The 22,729-nt window shown below is 35.7% G+C and overlaps 1 protein-coding gene across 1 annotated transcript in view; it reads right to left on the reverse strand.

Moving 5' to 3' along the window:
* Positions 1-22,729, reverse strand: part of rad23b (RAD23 homolog B, nucleotide excision repair protein) — a 43,629-nt gene that overhangs the window by 19,862 nt on the left and 1,038 nt on the right. The window contains 2 exon segments of the mRNA XM_079835969.1: positions 6,096-6,175; positions 6,360-6,441. Coding sequence (XP_079692095.1) covers positions 6,096-6,175; positions 6,360-6,441 — 162 coding nt within the window.

The raw sequence follows: 22,729 nt of genomic DNA on the forward strand, positions 1-22,729 counted from the left end.
ATGGCCACGAGACGCCAGTGAAAACTAGAAAACATCACGGCCACGAGACGCCAGTGAAAACTAGAAAACATCACGGCCACGAGACGCCAGTGAAAACTAGAAAACATCACGGCCACGAGACGCCAGTGAAAACTAGAAAACATCATGGCCACGAGACGCCAGTGAAAACTAGAAAACATCATGGCCACGAGACGCCAGTGAAAACTAGAAAACATCACGGCCACAAGACGCCAGTGAAAACTAGAAAACATCACGGCCACGAGACGCCAGTGAAAACTAGAAAACATCACGGCCACGAGACGCCAGTGAAAACTAGAAAACATCACGGCCACGAGACGCCAGTGAAAACTAGAAAACATCACGGCCACGAGACGCCAGTGAAAACTAGAAAACATCACGGCCACGAGACGCCAGTGAAAACTAGAAAACATCACGGCCACGAGACGCCAGTGAAAACTAGAAAACATCACGGCCACAAGACGCCAGTGAAAACTAGAAAACATCACGGCCACAAGACGCCAGTGAAAACTAGAAAACATCACGGCCACGAGACGCCAGTGAAAACTAGAAAACATCACGGCCACGAGACGCCAGTGAAAACTAGAAAACATCACGGCCACGAGACGCCAGTGAAAACTAGAAAACATCACGGCCACGAGACGCCAGTGAAAACTAGAAAACATCACGGCCACAAGACGCCAGTGAAAACTAGAAAACATCACGGCCACAAGACGCCAGTGAAAACTAGAAAACATCATGGCCACGAGACGCCAGTGAAAACTAGAAAACATCACGGCCACGAGACGCCAGTGAAAACTAGAAAACATCACGGCCACGAGACGCCAGTGAAAACTAGAAAACATCACGGCCACAAGACGCCAGTGAAAACTAGAAAACATCACGGCCACGAGACGCCAGTGAAAACTAGAAAACATCACGGCCACGAGACGCCAGTGAAAACTAGAAAACATCACGGCCACAAGACGCCAGTGAAAACTAGAAAACATCACGGCCACGAGACGCCAGTGAAAACTAGAAAACATCACGGCCACGAGACGCCAGTGAAAACTAGAAAACATCACGGCCACAAGACGCCAGTGAAAACTAGAAAACATCATGGCCACGAGACGCCAGTGAAAACTAGAAAACATCACGGCCACGAGACGCCAGTGAAAACTAGAAAACATCACGGCCACGAGACGCCAGTGAAAACTAGAAAACATCACGGCCACAAGACGCCAGTGAAAACTAGAAAACATCACGGCCACAAGACGCCAGTGAAAACTAGAAAACATCACGGCCACGAGACGCCAGTGAAAACTAGAAAACATCACGGCCACAAGACGCCAGTGAAAACTAGAAAACATCATGGCCACGAGACGCCAGTGAAAACTAGAAAACATCACGGCCACGAGACGCCAGTGAAAACTAGAAAACATCACGGCCACGAGACGCCAGTGAAAACTAGAAAACATCACGGCCACGAGACGCCAGTGAAAACTAGAAAACATCACGGCCACAAGACGCCAGTGAAAACTAGAAAACATCATGGCCACGAGACGCCAGTGAAAACTAGAAAACATCACGGCCACAAGACGCCAGTGAAAACTAGAAAACATCACGGCCACGAGACGCCAGTGAAAACTAGAAAACATCATGGCCACGAGACGCCAGTGAAAACTAGAAAACATCACGGCCACAAGACGCCAGTGAAAACTAGAAAACATCACGGCCACAAGACGCCAGTGAAAACTAGAAAACATCACGGCCACAAGACGCCAGTGAAAACTAGAAAACATCATGGCCACGAGACGCCAGTGAAAACTAGAAAACATCACGGCCACGAGACGCCAGTGAAAACTAGAAAACATCACGGCCACGAGACGCCAGTGAAAACTAGAAAACATCACGGCCACGAGACGCCAGTGAAAACTAGAAAACATCATGGCCACGAGACGCCAGTGAAAACTAGAAAACATCATGGCCACGAGACGCCAGTGAAAACTAGAAAACATCATGGAGACGAGACGCCAGTGAAAACTAGAAAACATCATGGAAACGAGACGCCAGTGAAAACTAGAAAACATCATGACAACGAGACGCCAGTGAAAACTAGAAAACATCATGACAACGAGACGCCAGTGAAAACTAGAAAACATCATGGCCACGAGACGCCAGTGAAAACTAGAAAACATCATGGCCACGAGACGCCAGTGAAAACTAGAAAACATCACGGCCACGAGACGCCAGTGAAAACTAGAAAACATCACGGCCACGAGACGCCAGTGAAAACTAGAAAACATCATGACAACGAGACGCCAGTGAAAACTAGAAAACATCACGGCCACGAGACGCCAGTTAAAACTAGAAACATCACGGCCACGAGACGCCAGTGAAAACTAGAAAACATCACGGCCACAAGACGCCAGTGAAAACTAGAAAACATCACGGCCACAAGACGCCAGTGAAAACTAGAAAACATCACGGCCACGAGACGCCAGTGAAAACTAGAAAACATCATGGCCACGAGACGCCAGTGAAAACTAGAAAACATCATGACGACGAGACGCCAGTGAAAACTAGAAAACATCACGGCCACGAGACGCCAGTGAAAACTAGAAAACATCATGGCCACGAGACGCCAGTGAAAACTAGAAAACATCACGGCCACAAGACGCCAGTGAAAACTAGAAAACATCATGGCCACAAGACGCTGTGTTCTGAAGTGCCACTCAAAAGCAAACTTCTCATCTGCCCAAGGATGAGCATTTGAAGACTAAGTGGCTTGAAGACAAACCATACATCGTCGCTATTGAGTGTTTATTAGTCGTCAAATATATGTTTCGCGATCTCAGGAAGCTTTTATTATGGACTTCTATTATGACACATGGTATCTTCTTCGTCTGTCTGTATATGGTCTACATGTGCACAGAGCGCCCTCCGGCTGCCAGGATGAATTGAAAACAACACACAAGAGACTCAATCGCTCATGATTAGGCTATTTCTGCGCATTTTGAGGAAGTATTGAATAAAAAATACTCCTCTGTTTAGAAATTTGACACAGACATATGAGAATCTATCAATATGTCTCCTCATCTGCACACTTTTGAACTAAAAGCCCTGAGGGATGTTGATTTGTCGCGAGTCTTCGTGAGGAGAATAGAGGAGTTTTATTATGAATGAGATCAGCTGAGGCTCATATTACAATCAAACGGTACAGACGCGGTTTTCATATTCATAACCCCTGACACATTAACAAATTACTGTCACTATAAGACTTTGATGGGCGTTCCGTTTCCGAAAATATCTGCTCAGACTAAACCAATCACAACTGACTGGGTCATCGGACCAATCAGCGCAGATTAGCGTCACGTAAAGGCGGGGCTTTGAAAAGTGAATCACTAAAGGAATCATTTGAGAATCGCTGTCAAAACAGGTCAAAATAAATGCATATTATAAGAAAACTAAAGTCTTTTTTGTCATTGCATGCATGCAAAACTGTTGCTGAGGACTTCTAAAACAATATTTGGAACATTTTAAATGCCATGATAGGTGCTCTTTAATGACGTTTTATCAGGATCCCTTCAAAAAATCCACTTGTCCCGGACAAGCATTAATGTCGAGCCCTGGAGTCAGATCTAGAGGAACCATCGCCACATTTACAACACACACACACATTAATACACTTTAACTGCTCTGCGACGGCCACGGATTGCGTAATCATGTCGGAATGGTAGAAGTATTGTTTACAAAGTGCTCGACTAATACAAACATCCGTTAGCAAGTAAAGGTTAAACAATGATGATTTTCAAGCTGAAGATGGTTTTGGTTTGTATTAGTCTTCACATGTTCGCTTCCGCCTACGTCATGTGACCTTTCCAACGTGATGACATCATACGAACGACACCGAAGTCAAGCGTCTGAGGTTAAAGTGTATAAATGTGTGTGTGTGTGTTGTAAATGTGGCGATGGTTCCTCTAGATCAGACTCTATTCCTCGTCTGGGATTGGTCAGAGCCTCTGAAACTGCAGTGGTTTGGAGCTTCAGCCGTTGGTTCCCATTGAAGTCCATTATGAGCAGAAAAATCCTCTAAAAACTTCATTTCCACTGAAGAAAGACAGACATGACCATCTGGGATGAGATGAGGCGAGGGAATCATCAGATGTTCATTCTGAAGTGAACTCATCCTAAAATGGATCATTCCATCTTATTCTTCAAAAGCATTACGGGAACGTTTTGAAAGGAGAAGAAAATGGCACGGGCGTTGTTTATACGCGTAATTGTTACATTTTCAATTGATTACATTTTACGATTTTAATTAAATTAACGTTCAACGACTTCTTTAGATTACCAACACCTTTGAAACATGTCACGGGGCCACACTATTGTTAAAAGTTTAATGAAATCAATTGATGAAACGTGTTTTTTTATTATTCAATTTGAATTAAACCATTGAAAATTAAAACAGAACACATGCAAAAAACTCTTTTAAATGAGCAGTTTTTAATCAGGCTTATGTGTTTAGGTTCATTAATTTCACTTTAGCCCTCTAACTTTCACCCCCCGTTTTTGAGAATAGTCATGAAAATACACTATCCAAACTTAAAGGCTGTAATTCAAGAATATAGATCAAAATTTGGTCTCGTTTTAAAGCAGACACTCTGCAGATTATTGCTGAAGTGAAAGCAATTCAGAATATGAAAGTATGTTTGGAAGTCAAAATTTACAGTGAATAAAAAATACTGTACTAAATATTTTTTATTTCATATAAAATATATATTTTACAAAATATTTTTAATCTAAAATGACTATAAAATCAAAGCCATATGTGTAACCAAGTTGTGTTCCAAATTTGAAGTTGATATCACAAAAATTAAAGTCCCCATGAGATGATGTTTAGGCGCTGTACCAAAAACAGCCACAAGGGCGTCATCCACATTCAATTAATTGTTTTTTTAATGCATTTTCCTGTAAATTTCAGTCCAAATGTCACTTCCACCACAAAACAGTCCCCAAATATGGACCTTTGAGACTCAGACCTTTCCGACGATATGCATTTTGTCAAGTTTAGAAAAGATTTTGATTATAAAGAAGTTAAAATAAATGTTGTAATATGAAAAATGACGCCGCCCACTAGGGGGAGGAGCCCGCTGGAAGAATTTAAAGTACCGTTTCCATGGTAACACAACGTCCAACTTCAAAACGGTTTCCACAGGATGAATTTTGAGTTCGTAAGCTTTCGAATGATACCTAATTTATGATCATTACTAAAATATATGATACGAAAAAAGGCGTCAAAAAAAAAAAAAAAAAAGGGGTTAAAGGCAATGAAAAAGTTATTAAAATGCCTTATTTTAAAAAGTGAGCATTTATACGTTTCTAATTTAACTCTTATTAGTGATATTTGTGAAAATAAGGCATTTTAATAACTTTTTCAGTGCCTTTAAAGTGAAATTAATGAACCTAAACACATAAGCCTGATTAAAAAAATGCTAATTTATAATAAAAATGTCATCCGAAGTCTTCACATGGAATTTTTTGTTATAAATTGAATTATTTCCCTGATTTTAATTAATCAGACATGCTTTTTGATTACTAAAATGTAGGGCTGTCAAACGATTAATCGCGATTAATCGCATCCAAAATAAAAGTTTGTGTTTACATAATATATGTGTGTGTGCTCTGCTAATTATTATTTATATATAAATACACACACATTCATGTATATATTTAAGACATATTTGCATGTATATACATTTATATAATCTATAATATATATAAATATAAATGTTTTATATATAAAAATAATATTTTTTTCTTAAATATGTACATGCTTGTGTGTGTATTTAAATATAAATAATAATTTAGAGTACACACACATATATTATGTAAACACAAACTTTTATTTTGGATGCGATTAATCGCGATTAATCTTTTGACAGCCCTAATTAAAATGTAATGTGAGTTAAAACAGACACCAGAAAAACTGGGAAAGAATCAGATGGATTTCAAAAGACGGCTTTTCTTCCATTAATGATACGTGTGTGCTTTAATATTTAATGTTTCAGAGTCATAAACTCTGATAAATCTCTCACCTTTGCTACCATAACCACCACAAAGTTCTTCTCGTCTATCTTGTACTCCTTGAGCGCCGTGTCATCGCTCAAAATTTTGCCTGTAGGGACAAAATAATGAAAACAAGCGGCGTTACTCATCAGCTGGATCTGACAGGTGTCCGTCATCCATCACACACACACACATCTGAGGGAAAATCCTGCGCAAACCAATCCTTATCAGCTGGAAACAGCCGTCCAGACACACAACTACAGCTTCTCACACACACACACACACACACACACCTGCGTATATCAGCTTCTGTCCCGCCACCGGGAAGCCGTCTTTCCCCTTCTCATTCTCGATCTTTTCCTTTAAGGCTTTTACCTGTGAAGGACAGAGAGCAAACACACACACACACACACACACACACACGTCATTATCATAAACACTAATCACGAGTATCTTCATTTGAGACTAAATACATGACTTTATTGAACGAGTCGTTGAGTCGTTCATTCAAATGATTCGTTCAAACGACTGATTCGTTCAAGGAGGAGGAAGTTGTTTATGAATGAGTCATTGAGTCGTTCATTCAAATGATTAGTTCAAATGACTGATTCGTTCAAGGAGGAGGAAGTTGTTTATGAACGAGTCATTGAGTCGTTCATTCAAATGATTCTTTCAAACGACTGATTCGTTCAAGGAGGAGGAAGTTGTTTATTGAACGAGTCATTGAGTCGTTCAGTCAAATGATTTGTTCAAGGAGGAGGAAGTTGTTTATGAACGAGTCATTGAGTCGTTCATTCAAATGATTCGTTCAAACGACTGATTCGTTCAAGGAGGAGGAAGTTGTTTATGAACGAGTCATTGAATCATAAGCAACCCGATCTCACAGCAATTTGTCGATATTTTACGAGGTGGCCAAATCGTATGAATGACGACCTCAAACCCCGCCCCTAACCCTAACCCCGTCACTGGGGTTTAGACAAAACATACAAATTCATACAAATTAGCAATCTCGTAAAATACATACGAAGTGGTCGTGAGATCGCATTGATCATGAGATATAAAGTCGGAATAAAAAGATCTTAAATTGGAATTACGGGATCTAAAGACAGAATTATGAGATATGAAGTAGTAATTGCGAGATATGAAGTCGGAATTGCGAGATATGAAGTCGGAATTGCGAGATATGAAGTAGTAATTGCGAGATATGAAGTCGGAATTGCGAGATATGAAGTAGTAATTGCGAGATATGAAGTCGGAATTGCGAGATATGAAGTAGTAATTGCGAGATATGAAGTCGGAATTGCGAGATATGAAGTAGTAATTGCGAGATATGAAGTCGGAATTGCGAGATATGAAGTAGTAATTACGAGATATGAAGTAGTAATTGTGAGATATAAAGTCAGAATTGCGAGATATGAAGTCAGAATTGCGAGATATGAAGTCAGAATTGCGAGATATAAAGTCGTAATTGCGAGATATAAAGTCGTAATTGCGAGATATAAAGTCAGAATTGCGAGATATAAAGTCAGAATTGCGAGATATAAAGTCAGAATTGCGAGATATAAAGTCGTAATTGCGAGATATAAAGTCGTAATTGCGAGATATAAAGTCAGAATTGCGAGATATAAAGTCAGAATTGCGAGATATAAAGTCAGAATTGCGAGATATAAAGTCGTAATTGCGAGATATAAAGTCGTAATTGCGAGATATAAAGTCAGAATTGCGAGATATAAAGTCGTAATTGCGAGATATAAAGTCAGAATTGCGAGATATAAAGTCGTAATTGCGAGATATAAAGTCGTAATTGCGAGATATAAAGTCGTAATTGCGAGATATAAAGTCGTAATTGCGAGATATAAAGTCGTAATTGCGAGATATAAAGTCGTAATTGCGAGATATGAAGTAGTAATTGCGAGATATAAAGTCGTAATTGCGAGATATGAAGTAGTAATTGCGAGATATAAAGTCGTAATTGCGAGATATAAAGTCGTAATTGCGAGATATAAAGTCAGAATTGCGAGATATAAAGTCGTAATTGCGAGATATAAAGTCAGAATTGCGAGATATAAAGTCAGAATGACCTTTTTTACTCTGTGGTGGAAACAAGCTTCTAAAGCAAACGGACGGACGGCTAATGTAATTTTCAACTGATTTTAGGGCTGTAACGATTTGACCAAAAATAAAAACCTCGATTAATTGAACATTTGACCTCGATTACGATTAATGAACGATTATTTTGCTCTCTTTTTTTTTGCCCTCATAAGGTTTTTGAGTAAGTTCACTGATAAGGTTTGTACTGTAAATATTTTCTACTATTAAAGGCAGAATTTTTTTTTCTAATGAAACTGCATTTCTTTGTGATTTTAAAACACTTGAAGGAAACGGTTGACTTCCAGCAGTGATTGTCTATGGGGCAGATTTCTGCTTGTTATACATCAGATGCAGATACATTAGCATATAAGCCTACATTACATTTATCTGAATGCATTAATGAGAGAGAGATTGTGTGTGAATTACTCTTACCGTCTCTATTCATTATGAAGCTGTGGTTTGTACTTCAAAGGTATTAAAATATATGCCTATAACGGTTGAGTTTCTGAGCTACTTTAGTGACTTTACTTTAGTCACAGGACGGCGGTGACACTGCGTTTCTGCGCGCGATCTTCACGAGATGTGCGAGCTTCTGTCTGAGTGTTCGTTTGTCACACTATATCAGGCATTAGTTCAACATAACACACATCTGATGGCCGAAACTCGCTTTAATGTTCAAACTGGCAGGGCTTAAACCACATACCAATGACAAGCTTTGTGAGGACGCAGGTGAAAGATCTGCCTTCAGGGCGCGTGCGTTATCAGAGACGCGACACGGCTCGGCTCTGAGTCACAGAAAAAAGCTGAGCACTGAACGGAGAAGTTTTCCGTATTGTTGTTTTTGAATAGTTCACAATCGCTTTAAATGTTGAAACTGGCAAGCCTTTAAACGCATTTACTTGACAAACTTTATGAGCACGAAAGTGAAAGCGGCTTCGGGGCTTGCGCGCCGTCTCTGTGTGTGTGTGTGTGTGTGTCAGCGCGTAGGCTATAAGAACAGCAATTAACTGACCTGTATAAGCTGTGTAAAACACGCAGTTGCTATAGTGATTCTGCGCATCTATAAACACCGATAACTGCTCCTGCTTCTGTGTGTGTGTCTGCAAACTGCACTTGATGTGACTGACGGGGCGGAGTCACGTGAAAACCCAAATAACAACATAGGAAAAATACGTCGATTAGAGATTCTGAATGTCGGTTTCGGTTATTTTTCGATTAATCGTACAGCCCTAACTGATTTACATTATGAAAACTAGTAAAACCTTTGGAAAATTCTCTCAAAACCTAAAACGTGGAAAAATTCTCATTCCCAATATCCAAATAAGAAGCGGAAATCGGTATCACAATTATAACTTGATTAATCCTGCCGCCCTAATAACACCTGATCTGAATAATGAAGTTTACATGTTCTGTTCCTGTTTATTAAGCTGCTTTGAACCAATCGGTGTTGTATAAAGTGCTATAAAAATAAATGAAATCTGACTTCCAGTCTTCCAGCGAGATATGAAGTCGGAATTAAGATATAAAGTCAGAATTGCGAGATATGAAGTCGTAATTGCGAGATATGAAGTCAGAATTGCGAGATATGAAGTCAGAATTGCAAGATATGAAGTCAGAATTGTGTGATATGAAGTCAGAATTGCGAGATATGAAGTCAGAATTGCGAGATATGAAGTCGGAATTACAAGATATGAAGTCAGAATTGCGAGATATGAAGTCAGAATTGCGAGATATGAAGTCGCAATTGCGAGATATGAAGTCAGAATTACAAGATATGAAGTCAGAATTGTGTGATATGAAGTCAGAATTGCGAGATATGAAGTCAGAATTGTGTAATATAAAGTCAGAATTACAAGATATGAAGTCAGAATTGTGTGATATAAAGTCAGAATTGCGAGATATGAAGTCAGAATTACAAGATATGAAGTCAGAATTGTGTGATATAAAGTCAGAATTGCGAGATATGAAGTCAGAATTACAAGATATGAAGTCAGAATTGTGTGATATAAAGTCAGAATTACAAGATATGAAGTCAGAATTGTGTGATATAAAGTCAGAATTGCGAGATATGAAGTCGTAATTGTGTAATATAAAGTCAGAATTACAAGATATGAAGTCAGAATTGTGTGATATGAAGTCAGAATTGTGTGATATAAAGTCAGAATTGCGAGATATGAAGTCAGAATTACAAGATATGAAGTCAGAATTGCGAGATATGAAGTCGTAATTGTGTAATATAAAGTCAGAATTACAAGATATGAAGTCAGAATTGTGTGATATAAAGTCAGAATTGCGAGATATGAAGTCAGAATTACAAGATATGAAGTCAGAATTGTGTAATATAAAGTCAGAATTACAAGATATGAAGTCAGAATTGTGTGATATAAAGTCAGAATTGCGAGATATGAAGTCAGAATTACAAGATATGAAGTCAGAATTGTGTAATATAAAGTCAGAATTACAAGATATGAAGTCAGAATTGTGTGATATAAAGTCAGAATTGCGAGATATGAAGTCAGAATTACAAGATATGAAGTCAGAATTGTGTGATATAAAGTCAGAATTGCGAGATATGAAGTCAGAATTACAAGATATGAAGTCAGAATTGCGAGATATGAAGTCGTAATTGCGAGATATGAAGTCGTAATTGCGAGATATGAAGTCGTAATTGGGAGATATGAAGTAGTAATTGCGAGATATGAAGTCATAATTGCGAGATATTAAGTCGGAATTACAAGATATAAAGTCAGAATTGTGTAATATAAAGTCAGAATTACAAGATATGAAGTCAGAATTACAAGATATGAAGTCAGAATTGTGTAATATAAAGTCAGAATTGTGTGATATAAAGTCAGAATTGCGAGATATGAAGTCAGAATTACAAGATATGAAGTCAGAATTGTGTAATATAAAGTCAGAATTACAAGATATGAAGTCAGAATTGTGTAATATAAAGTCAGAATTACAAGATATGAAGTCAGAATTACAAGATATGAAGTCAGAATTGTGTAATATAAAGTCAGAATTGCGAGATATGAAGTCAGAATTGTGTGATATAAAGTCAGAATTGTGTGATATAAAGTCAGAATTGTGTGATATAAAGTCAGAATTGCGAGATATGAAGTCAGAATTACAAGATATTAAGTCGGAATTACAAGATATGAAGTCAGAATTGTGTGATATAAAGTCAGAATTGTGTGATATAAAGTCAGAATTGCGAGATATGAAGTCAGAATTACAAGATATGAAGTCAGAATTGTGTGATATGAAGTCGTAATTGCGAGATATGAAGTCGTAATTGCGAGATATGAAGTCGTAATTGCGAGATATGAAGTCGTAATTGCGAGATATGAAGTCGTAATTGGGAGATATGAAGTAGTAATTGCGAGATATGAAGTCATAATTGCGAGATATTAAGTCGGAATTACAAGATATAAAGTCAGAATTGTGTAATATAAAGTCAGAATTACAAGATATGAAGTCAGAATTGTGTGATATAAAGTCAGAATTGTGTAATATAAAGTCAGAATTACAAGATATGAAGTCAGAATTGTGTGATATAAAGTCAGAATTGCGAGATATGAAGTCGCAATTGCGAGATATGAAGTCAGAATTGTGTGATATGAAGTCAGAATTGCGAGATATGAAGTCGTAATTGCGAGATATGAAGTCATAATTGCGAGATATGAAGTCGTAATTGCGAGATATGAAGTCGTAATTGGGAGATATGAAATAGTAATAGCGAGATATGAAGTCATAATTGTGAGATATGAAGTCGTAATTGCGAGATATGAAGTCGTAATTGGGAGATATGAAATAGTAATAGCGAGATATGAAGTAGGAATTGCGAGATATGAAGTCATAATTGCGAGATATGAAGTAGTAATTGCGAGATATGAAGTCGTAATTGCGAGATATGAAGTCGTAATTGGGAGATATGAAGTCATAATTGGGAGATATGAAATAGTAATAGCGAGATATGAAGTAGGAATTGCGAGATATGAAGTCGTAATTGCGAGATATGAAGTCGTAATTGCGAGATATGAAGTCGTAATTGCGAGATATGAAGTCGTAATTGGGAGATATGAAGTCATAATTGCGAGATATTAAGTAGTAATTGCGAGATATTAAGTAGTAATTGCGAGATATGAAATAGTAATAGCGAGATATGAAGTAGTAATTGCGAGATATGAAGTCATAATTGCGAGATATTAAGTAGTAATTGCGAGATATGAAGTCAGAATTGTGTGATATGAAGTCAGAATTGTGTGATATGAAGTCAGAATTGCGAGATATGAAGTCAGAATTACAAGATATGAAGTCAGAATTGTGTGATATGAAGTCAGAATTGCGAGATATGAAGTCAGAATTGCGAGATATGAAGTCGTAATTGCGAGATATGAAGTCGTAATTGCGAGATATGAAGTCGTAATTGCGAGATATGAAGTCGTAATTGGGAGATATGAAGTAGTAATTGCGAGATATGAAGTCATAATTGCGAGATATTAAGTCGGAATTACAAGATATAAAGTCAGAATTGTGTAATATAAAGTCAGAATTACAAGATATGAAGTCAGAATTACAAGATATGAAGTCAGAATTGTGTAATATAAAGTCAGAATTACAAGATATGAAGTCAGAATTGTGTGATATAAAGTCAGAATTGCGAGATATGAAGTCAGAATTACAAGATATGAAGTCAGAATTGTGTGATATGAAGTCAGAATTGCGAGATATGAAGTCAGAATTGCGAGATATGAAGTAGTAATTGTGAGATATGAAGTCGTAATTGTGAGATATGAAGTAGTAATTGTGAGATATGAAGTCGTAATTGCGAGATATGAAGTCGTAATTGCGAGATATGAAGTCAGAATTGCGAGATATGAAGTCAGAATTGCGAGATATTAAGTCAGAATTACAAGATATGAAGTCAGAATTGTGTGATATGAAGTCAGAATTGCGAGATATGAAGTCAGAATTGCGAGATATGAAGTCGTAATTGTGAGATATGAAGTAGTAATTGTGAGATATGAAGTCGTAATTGCGAGATATGAAGTCGTAATTGGGAGATATGAAGTAGTAATTGCGAGATATGAAGTCGTAATTGCGAGATATGAAGTCGTAATTGGGAGATATGAAGTAGTAATTGCGAGATATGAAGTCATAATTGCGAGATATTAAGTCGGAATTACAAGATATAAAGTCAGAATTGTGTGATATAAAGTCAGAATTGTGTGATATAAAGTCAGAATTACAAGATATGAAGTCAGAATTGTGTGATATAAAGTCAGAATTGCGAGATATGAAGTCAGAATTGTGTGATATGAAGTCAGAATTGTGTGATATGAAGTCAGAATTGCGAGATATGAAGTCAGAATTGCGAGATATGAAGTCAGAATTACAAGATATGAAGTCAGAATTGTGTGATATGAAGTCAGAATTGCGAGATATGAAGTCAGAATTGCGAGATATGAAGTCGTAATTGCGAGATATGAAGTAGTAATTGCGAGATATGAAGTCAGAATTGCGAGATATGAAGTAGTAATTGTGAGATATGAAGTCGTAATTGCGAGATATGAAGTAGTAATTGTGAGATATGAAGTCGTAATTGCGAGATATGAAGTAGTAATTGCGAGATATGAAGTAGTAATTGCGAGATATGAAGTCGTAATTGCGAGATATGAAGTAGTAATTGTGAGATATGAAGTCGTAATTGCGAGATATGAAGTCGTAATTGGGAGATATGAAGTAGTAATTGCGAGATATGAAGTCATAATTACAAGATATGAAGTCAGAATTGTGTGATATGAAGTCAGAATTGCGAGATATGAAGTCAGAATTGTGTGATATGAAGTCAGAATTGCGAGATATGAAGTCAGAATTGCGAGATATGAAGTCGTAATTGCGAGATATGAAGTCGTAATTGCGAGATATGAAGTAGTAATTGTGAGATATGAAGTCGTAATTGCGAGATATGAAGTCGTAATTGGGAGATATGAAGTCATAATTGCGAGATATGAAGTCGTAATTGCGAGATATGAAGTCGTAATTGCGAGATATGAAGTCGTAATTGGGAGATATGAAGTAGTAATTGCGAGATATGAAGTCATAATTGCGAGATATGAAGTCGTAATTGCGAGATATGAAGTCGTAATTGGGAGATATGAAGTAGTAATTGCGAGATATGAAGTCGTAATTGCGAGATATGAAGTCGTAATTGCGAGATATGAAGTCGTAATTGGGAGATATGAAGTAGTAATTGCGAGATATGAAGTCATAATTGCGAGATATTAAGTCGGAATTACAAGATATAAAGTCAGAATTGTGTGATATAAAGTCAGAATTGTGTAATATAAAGTCAGAATTGCGAGATATGAAGTCAGAATTGTGTGATATGAAGTCAGAATTGTGTAATATAAAGTCAGAATTACAAGATATAAAGTCAGAATTGTGTGATATAAAGTCAGAATTGTGTAATATAAAGTCAGAATTACAAGATATGAAGTCAGAATTGTGTGATATAAAGTCAGAATTGCGAGATATGAAGTCAGAATTGTGTGATATAAAGTCAGAATTGTGTAATATAAAGTCAGAATTACAAGATATGAAGTCAGAATTGTGTGATATAAAGTCAGAATTACAAGATATAAAGTCAGAATTACAAGATATGAAGTCAGAATTGTGTGATATAAAGTCAGAATTGCGAGATATGAAGTCAGAATTGCGAGATATTAAGTCGGAATTACAAGATATAAAGTCAGAATTACAAGATATGAAGTCAGAATTGTGTGATATAAAGTCAGAATTGCGAGATATGAAGTCAGAATTGCGAGATATTAAGTCGGAATTACAAGATATAAAGTCAGAATTACAAGATATGAAGTCAGAATTGTGTGATATGAAGTCAGAATTGTGTAATATAAAGTCAGAATTACAAGATATAAAGTCAGAATTGTGTGATATAAAGTCAGAATTGTGTAATATAAAGTCAGAATTACAAGATATGAAGTCAGAATTGTGTGATATAAAGTCAGAATTGCGAGATATGAAGTCAGAATTGTGTGATATAAAGTCAGAATTGTGTAATATAAAGTCAGAATTACAAGATATGAAGTCAGAATTGTGTGATATAAAGTCAGAATTGCGAGATATGAAGTCGTAATTGGGAGATATGAAGTAGTAATTGCGAGATATGAAGTCATAATTGCGAGATATTAAGTCGGAATTACAAGATATAAAGTCAGAATTGTGTGATATAAAGTCAGAATTGTGAGATATGAAGTCAGAATTACAAGATATGAAGTCAGAATTGTGTGATATAAAGTCAGAATTGCGAGATATGAAGTCAGAATTGTGTGATATGAAGTCAGAATTACAAGATATGAAGTCAGAATTGTGTGATATGAAGTCAGAATTGCGAGATATGAAGTCAGAATTGCGAGATATGAAGTCGTAATTGGGAGATATGAAGTAGTAATTGCGAGATATGAAGTCGTAATTGCGAGATATGAAGTTAATTGCGAGATATGAAGTCGTAATTGCGAGATATGAAGTCGTAATTGGGAGATATGAAGTAGTAATTGCGAGATATGAAGTCGTAATTGCGAGATATGAAGTCGTAATTGCGAGATATGAAGTCGTAATTGCGAGATATGAAGTCGTAATTGGGAGATATGAAGTCGTAATTGGGAGATATGAAGTAGTAATTGCGAGATATGAAGTCATAATTGTGTGATATGAAGTCAGAATTGTGTGATATAAAGTCAGAATTGTGTAATATAAAGTCAGAATTACAAGATATGAAGTCAGAATTGTGTGATATAAAGTCAGAATTGCGAGATATGAAGTCAGAATTGTGTGATATGAAGTCAGAATTGTGAGATATGAAGTCAGAATTGTGAGATATGAAGTCAGAATTGCGAGATATGAAGTCAGAATTGCGAGATATTAAGTCAGAATTACAAGATATGAAGTCAGAATTGTGTGATATGAAGTCAGAATTGCGAGATATGAAGTCAGAATTGCGAGATATGAAGTCGTAATTGCGAGATATGAAGTCGTAATTGCGAGATATGAAGTCGTAATTGCGAGATATGAAGTCGTAATTGCGAGATATGAAGTCATAATTGCGAGATATTAAGTCGGAATTACAAGATATAAAGTCAGAATTGTGTAATATAAAGTCAGAATTACAAGATATGAAGTCAGAATTGTGTAATATAAAGTCAGAATTACAAGATATGAAGTCAGAATTGTGTGATATAAAGTCAGAATTGCGAGATATGAAGTCAGAATTACAAGATATGAAGTCAGAATTACAAGATATGAAGTCAGAATTGTGTAATATAAAGTCAGAATTACAAGATATGAAGTCAGAATTACAAGATATGAAGTCAGAATTACAAGATATGAAGTCAGAATTGTGTAATATAAAGTCAGAATTACAAGATATGAAGTCAGAATTGCGAGATATGAAGTCAGAATTACAAGATATGAAGTCAGAATTGTGTAATATAAAGTCAGAATTACAAGATATGAAGTCAGAATTGTGTGATATAAAGTCAGAATTACAAGATATGAAGTCAGAATTGCGAGATATGAAGTCAGAATTACAAGATATGAAGTCAGAATTGCGAGATATGAAGTCAGAATTACAAGATATGAAGTCAGAATTGTGTGATATGAAGTCAGAATTGCGAGATATGAAGTCAGAATTACAAGATATGAAGTCAGAATTGTGTGATATGAAGTCGTAATTGCGAGATATGAAGTCGTAATTGCGAGATATGAAGTCGTAATTGGGAGATATGAAGTAGTAATTGCGAGATATGAAGTCGTAATTGGGAGATATGAAGTCATAATTGCGAGATATGAAGTAGTAATTGCGAGATATTAAGTCGGAATTACAAGATATAAAGTCAGAATTGTGTAATATAAAGTCAGAATTACAAGATATGAAGTCAGAATTGTGTAATATAAAGTCAGAATTACAAGATATGAAGTCAGAATTGTGTGATATAAAGTCAGAATTACAAGATATGAAGTCAGAATTGCGAGATATGAAGTCAGAATTACAAGATATGAAGTCAGAATTGTGTAATATAAAGTCAGAATTACAAGATATGAAGTCAGAATTGTGTGATATAAAGTCAGAATTACAAGATATGAAGTCAGAATTGCGAGATATGAAGTCAGAATTGCGAGATATGAAGTCAGAATTACAAGATATGAAGTCAGAATTGTGTGATATGAAGTCAGAATTGCGAGATATGAAGTCAGAATTACAAGATATGAAGTCAGAATTGTGTGATATGAAGTCGTAATTGCGAGATATGAAGTCGTAATTGCGAGATATGAAGTCGTAATTGGGAGATATGAAGTAGTAATTGCGAGATATGAAGTAGTAATTGGGAGATATGAAGTAGTAATTGCGAGATATGAAGTAGTAATTGCGAGATATTAAGTCGGAATTACAAGATATAAAGTCAGAATTGTGTAATATAAAGTCAGAATTACAAGATATGAAGTCAGAATTGTGTAATATAAAGTCAGAATTACAAGATATAAAGTCAGAATTGTGTAATATAAAGTCAGAATTACAAGATATGAAGTCAGAATTGTGTGATATGAAGTCAGAATTGCGAGATATGAAGTCGTAATTGCGAGATATGAAGTCGTAATTGCGAGATATGAAGTCGTAATTGGGAGATATGAAGTCGGAATTGCGAGATATGAAGTAGTAATTGCGAGATATGAAGTCATAATTGCGAGATATGAAGTCAGAATTGCGAGATATGAAGTCGCAATTGCGAGATATGAAGTCAGAATTACAAGATATGAAGTCAGAATTGTGTGATATGAAGTCAGAATTGCGAGATATGAAGTAGTAATTGCGAGATATGAAGTCATAATTGCGAGATATGAAGTCAGAATTGCGAGATATGAAGTCGCAATTGCGAGATATGAAGTCAGAATTACAAGATATGAAGTCAGAATTGTGTGATATGAAGTCAGAATTGCGAGATATGAAGTCGTAATTGCGAGATATGAAGTCATAATTGCGAGATATGAAGTCGTAATTGCGAGATATGAAGTCGTAATTGGGAGATATGAAGTAGTAATAGCGAGATATGAAGTAGGAATTGCGAGATATGAAGTCATAATTGTGAGATATGAAGTCGTAATTGCGAGATATGAAGTCATAATTGCGAGATATGAAGTCGTAATTGCGAGATATGAAGTCATAATTGCGAGATATGAAGTCGTAATTGGGAGATATGAAATAGTAATAGCGAGATATGAAGTAGGAATTGCGAGATATGAAGTCATAATTGCGAGATATGAAGTCGTAATTGCGAGATATGAAGTCGTAATTGCGAGATATGAAGTCGTAATTGTGTGATATGAAGTAGTAATTGCGAGATATGAAGTCGTAATTGCGAGATATGAAGTCGTAATTGCGAGATATGAAGTCGTAATTGCGAGATATGAAGTCGTAATTGCGAGATATGAAGTCAGAATTGCGAGATATTAAGTAGTAATTGCGAGATATTAAGTAGTAATTGCGAGATATGAAATAGTAATAGCGAGATATGAAGTAGTAATTGCGAGATATGAAGTCATAATTGCGAGATATAAAGTAGTAATTGCGAGATATTAAGTAGTAATTGCGAGATATGAAATAGTAATAGCGAGATATGAAGTAGTAATTGCGAGATATGAAGTCATAATTGCGAGATATTAAGTAGTAATTGCGAGATATTAAGTAGTAATTGCGAGATATGAAATAGTAATAGCGAGATATGAAGTAGTAATTGCGAGATATGAAGTCATAATTGCGAGATATTAAGTAGTAATTGCGAGATATGAAGTCAGAATTGTGTAATATAAAGTCAGAATTACAAGATATGAAGTCAGAATTGTGTGATATAAAGTCAGAATTGCGAGATATGAAGTCAGAATTACAAGATATGAAGTCAGAATTGTGTGATATGAAGTCAGAATTGCGAGATATGAAGTCAGAATTGCGAGATATGAAGTCGTAATTGCGAGATATGAAGTCGTAATTGCGAGATATGAAGTCGTAATTGCGAGATATGAAGTCGTAATTGCGAGATATGAAGTAGTAATTGCGAGATATGAAGTCATAATTGCGAGATATTAAGTCGGAATTACAAGATATAAAGTCAGAATTGTGTAATATAAAGTCAGAATTACAAGATATGAAGTCAGAATTGTGTGATATAAAGTCAGAATTACAAGATATGAAGTCAGAATTGTGTAATATAAAGTCAGAATTACAAGATATGAAGTCAGAATTGCGAGATATGAAGTCAGAATTGCGAGATATGAAGTCAGAATTGTGTAATATAAAGTCAGAATTACAAGATATGAAGTCAGAATTGTGTGATATAAAGTCAGAATTACAAGATATGAAGTCAGAATTGTGTAATATAAAGTCAGAATTACAAGATATGAAGTCAGAATTGTGTGATATAAAGTCAGAATTACAAGATATGAAGTCAGAATTGTGTAATATAAAGTCAGAATTACAAGATATGAAGTCAGAATTACAAGATATGAAGTCAGAATTGTGTAATATAAAGTCAGAATTACAAGATATTAAGTCGGAATTACAAGATATAAAGTCAGAATTGTGTAATATAAAGTCAGAATTACAAGATATGAAGTCAGAATTGTGTGATATAAAGTCAGAATTACAAGATATGAAGTCAGAATTGTGTAATATAAAGTCAGAATTACAAGATATGAAGTCAGAATTACAAGATATGAAGTCAGAATTGTGTAATATAAAGTCAGAATTACAAGATATGAAGTCAGAATTGCGAGATATGAAGTCAGAATTGCGAGATATGAAGTCGTAATTGCGAGATATGAAGTCAGAATTGCGAGATATGAAGTCAGAATTGCGAGATATGAAGTAGTAATTGCGAGATATGAAGTCGTAATTGGGAGATATGAAGTAGTAATTGCGAGATATGAAGTCATAATTGCGAGATATTAAGTCGGAATTACAAGATATAAAGTCAGAATTACAAGATATGAAGTCAGAATTGTGTGATATGAAGTCAGAATTGCGAGATATGAAGTCAGAATTGCGAGATATGAAGTCGTAATTGCGAGATATGAAGTCAGAATTGTGTAATATAAAGTCAGAATTACAAGATATAAAGTCAGAATTGTGTAATATAAAGTCAGAATTACAAGATATGAAGTCAGAATTGTGTAATATAAAGTCAGAATTACAAGATATGAAGTCAGAATTGTGTAATATAAAGTCAGAATTACAAGATATAAAGTCAGAATTGTGTAATATAAAGTCAGAATTGTGTAATATAAAGTCAGAATTGCGAGATATGAAGTCAGAATTGTGTGATATAAAGTCAGAATTGTGTAATATAAAGTCAGAATTACAAGATATAAAGTCAGAATTGTGTAATATAAAGTCAGAATTACAAGATATAAAGTCAGAATTGTGTAATATAAAGTCAGAATTGTGTAATATAAAGTCAGAATTACAAGATATAAAGTCAGAATTGTGTGATATAAAGTCAGAATTGTGTAATATAAAGTCAGAATTGCGAGATATGAAGTCAGAATTGCGAGATATGAAGTCAGAATTGCGAGATATGAAGTCGTAATTGCGAGATATGAAGTCGTAATTGCGAGATATGAAGTCGTAATTGGGAGATATGAAGTAGTAATTGCGAGATATGAAGTCATAATTGCGAGATATTAAGTCGGAATTACAAGATATAAAGTCAGAATTGTGTGATATAAAGTCAGAATTGTGTAATATAAAGTCAGAATTACAAGATATGAAGTCAGAATTGTGTGATATAAAGTCAGAATTGCGAGATATGAAGTCGCAATTGCGAGATATGAAGTCAGAATTACAAGATATGAAGTCAGAATTGTGTGATATGAAGTCAGAATTGCGAGATATGAAGTAGTAATTGCGAGATATGAAGTCATAATTGCGAGATATGAAGTCGTAATTGCGAGATATGAAGTCGTAATTGGGAGATATGAAGTCGTAATTGGGAGATATGAAATAGTAATAGCGAGATATGAAGTAGTAATTGCGAGATATGAAGTCATAATTGTGAGATATGAAGTCGTAATTGCGAGATATGAAGTCGTAATTGCGAGATATGAAGTCGTAATTGGGAGATATGAAATAGTAATAGCGAGATATGAAGTAGTAATTGCGAGATATGAAGTCATAATTGCGAGATATGAAGTAGTAATTGCGAGATATGAAGTCGTAATTGCGAGATATGAAGTCGTAATTGCGAGATATGAAGTCGTAATTGCGAGATATGAAGTCGTAATTGCGAGATATGAAGTAGTAATTGCGAGATATGAAGTCGTAATTGCGAGATATGAAGTCGTAATTGCGAGATATGAAGTCGTAATTGCGAGATATGAAGTCGTAATTGCGAGATATGAAGTAGTAATTGCGAGATATGAAGTCGTAATTGCGAGATATGAAGTCAGAATTGCGATATGAAGTCGTAATTGCGAGATATGAAGTAGTAATTGCGAGATATGAAGTCGTAATTGCGAGATATGAAGTCAGAATTGCGATATGAAGTCGTAATTGCGAGATATGAAGTCAGAATTGCGATATGAAGTCGTAATTGCGAGATATGAAGTAGTAATTGCGAGATATGAAGTCGTAATTGCGAGATATGAAGTCAGAATTGCGATATGAAGTCGTAATTGCGAGATATGAAGTAGTAATTGCGAGATATGAAGTCGTAATTGCGAGATATGAAGTCAGAATTGCGATATGAAGTCGTAATTGCGAGATATGAAGTCAGAATTGCGATATGAAGTCGTAATTGCGAGATATGAAGTCGTAATTGCGAGATATGAAGTCGTAATTGCGAGATATGAAGTAGTAATTGCGAAATATAAAGACAGAATTGCGAAATTCTGTCTTTATATTTCTCAATTAATCTGACTTCCAGTGCGTCAAAGTCACAATCAAAGTTCTCCCTGTTTGAAAACTAAACGTATAGAAGCTAGATATGAAAAAAGGCATATTTCTGAGAATAAGCCGTTCCAAAAGACTTATTTAATGGCACAAACATGTCGAGATATGGCTTTTTTAGGGGCTGATGGGTAAAAATACAACTCTAAATAACAATGACTGATAATAAAAGTGAAATTAATGATAAATTAACACCCACCCTATTGGTCAAGTCAGCTTTATTTCTATAGCGCTTTATACAGTACAGATTGATTCAAACATGACATGTGATCAGTTCTTAAAGGGACAGTTCACCCAAAAATAACCCCATAATTCACTCGCCCTAAAGCCCACCTGAGGTGTGTATACATTCTTATATTAATAATAAATATCCTGGATCTTCCCAGCTTTATAATGGGAGGGGTGAGATTTTGAAGCCCAAAAAAGTGCGTCCTTCCACCAAAAAAGTAATACATAGGGGGTTTTAAAGCGGAAATATCCATGTTTATAACTATTATAATCACTTCCGGTAACAGCGGAAGAGTGACCTCTGACCCGACGAAGGACATTTTT

Source organism: Gobio gobio, assembly GCF_949357685.1.
Source record: "Gobio gobio genome assembly, chromosome: 14".
Taxonomy (NCBI): domain Eukaryota; kingdom Metazoa; phylum Chordata; class Actinopteri; order Cypriniformes; family Gobionidae; genus Gobio; species Gobio gobio.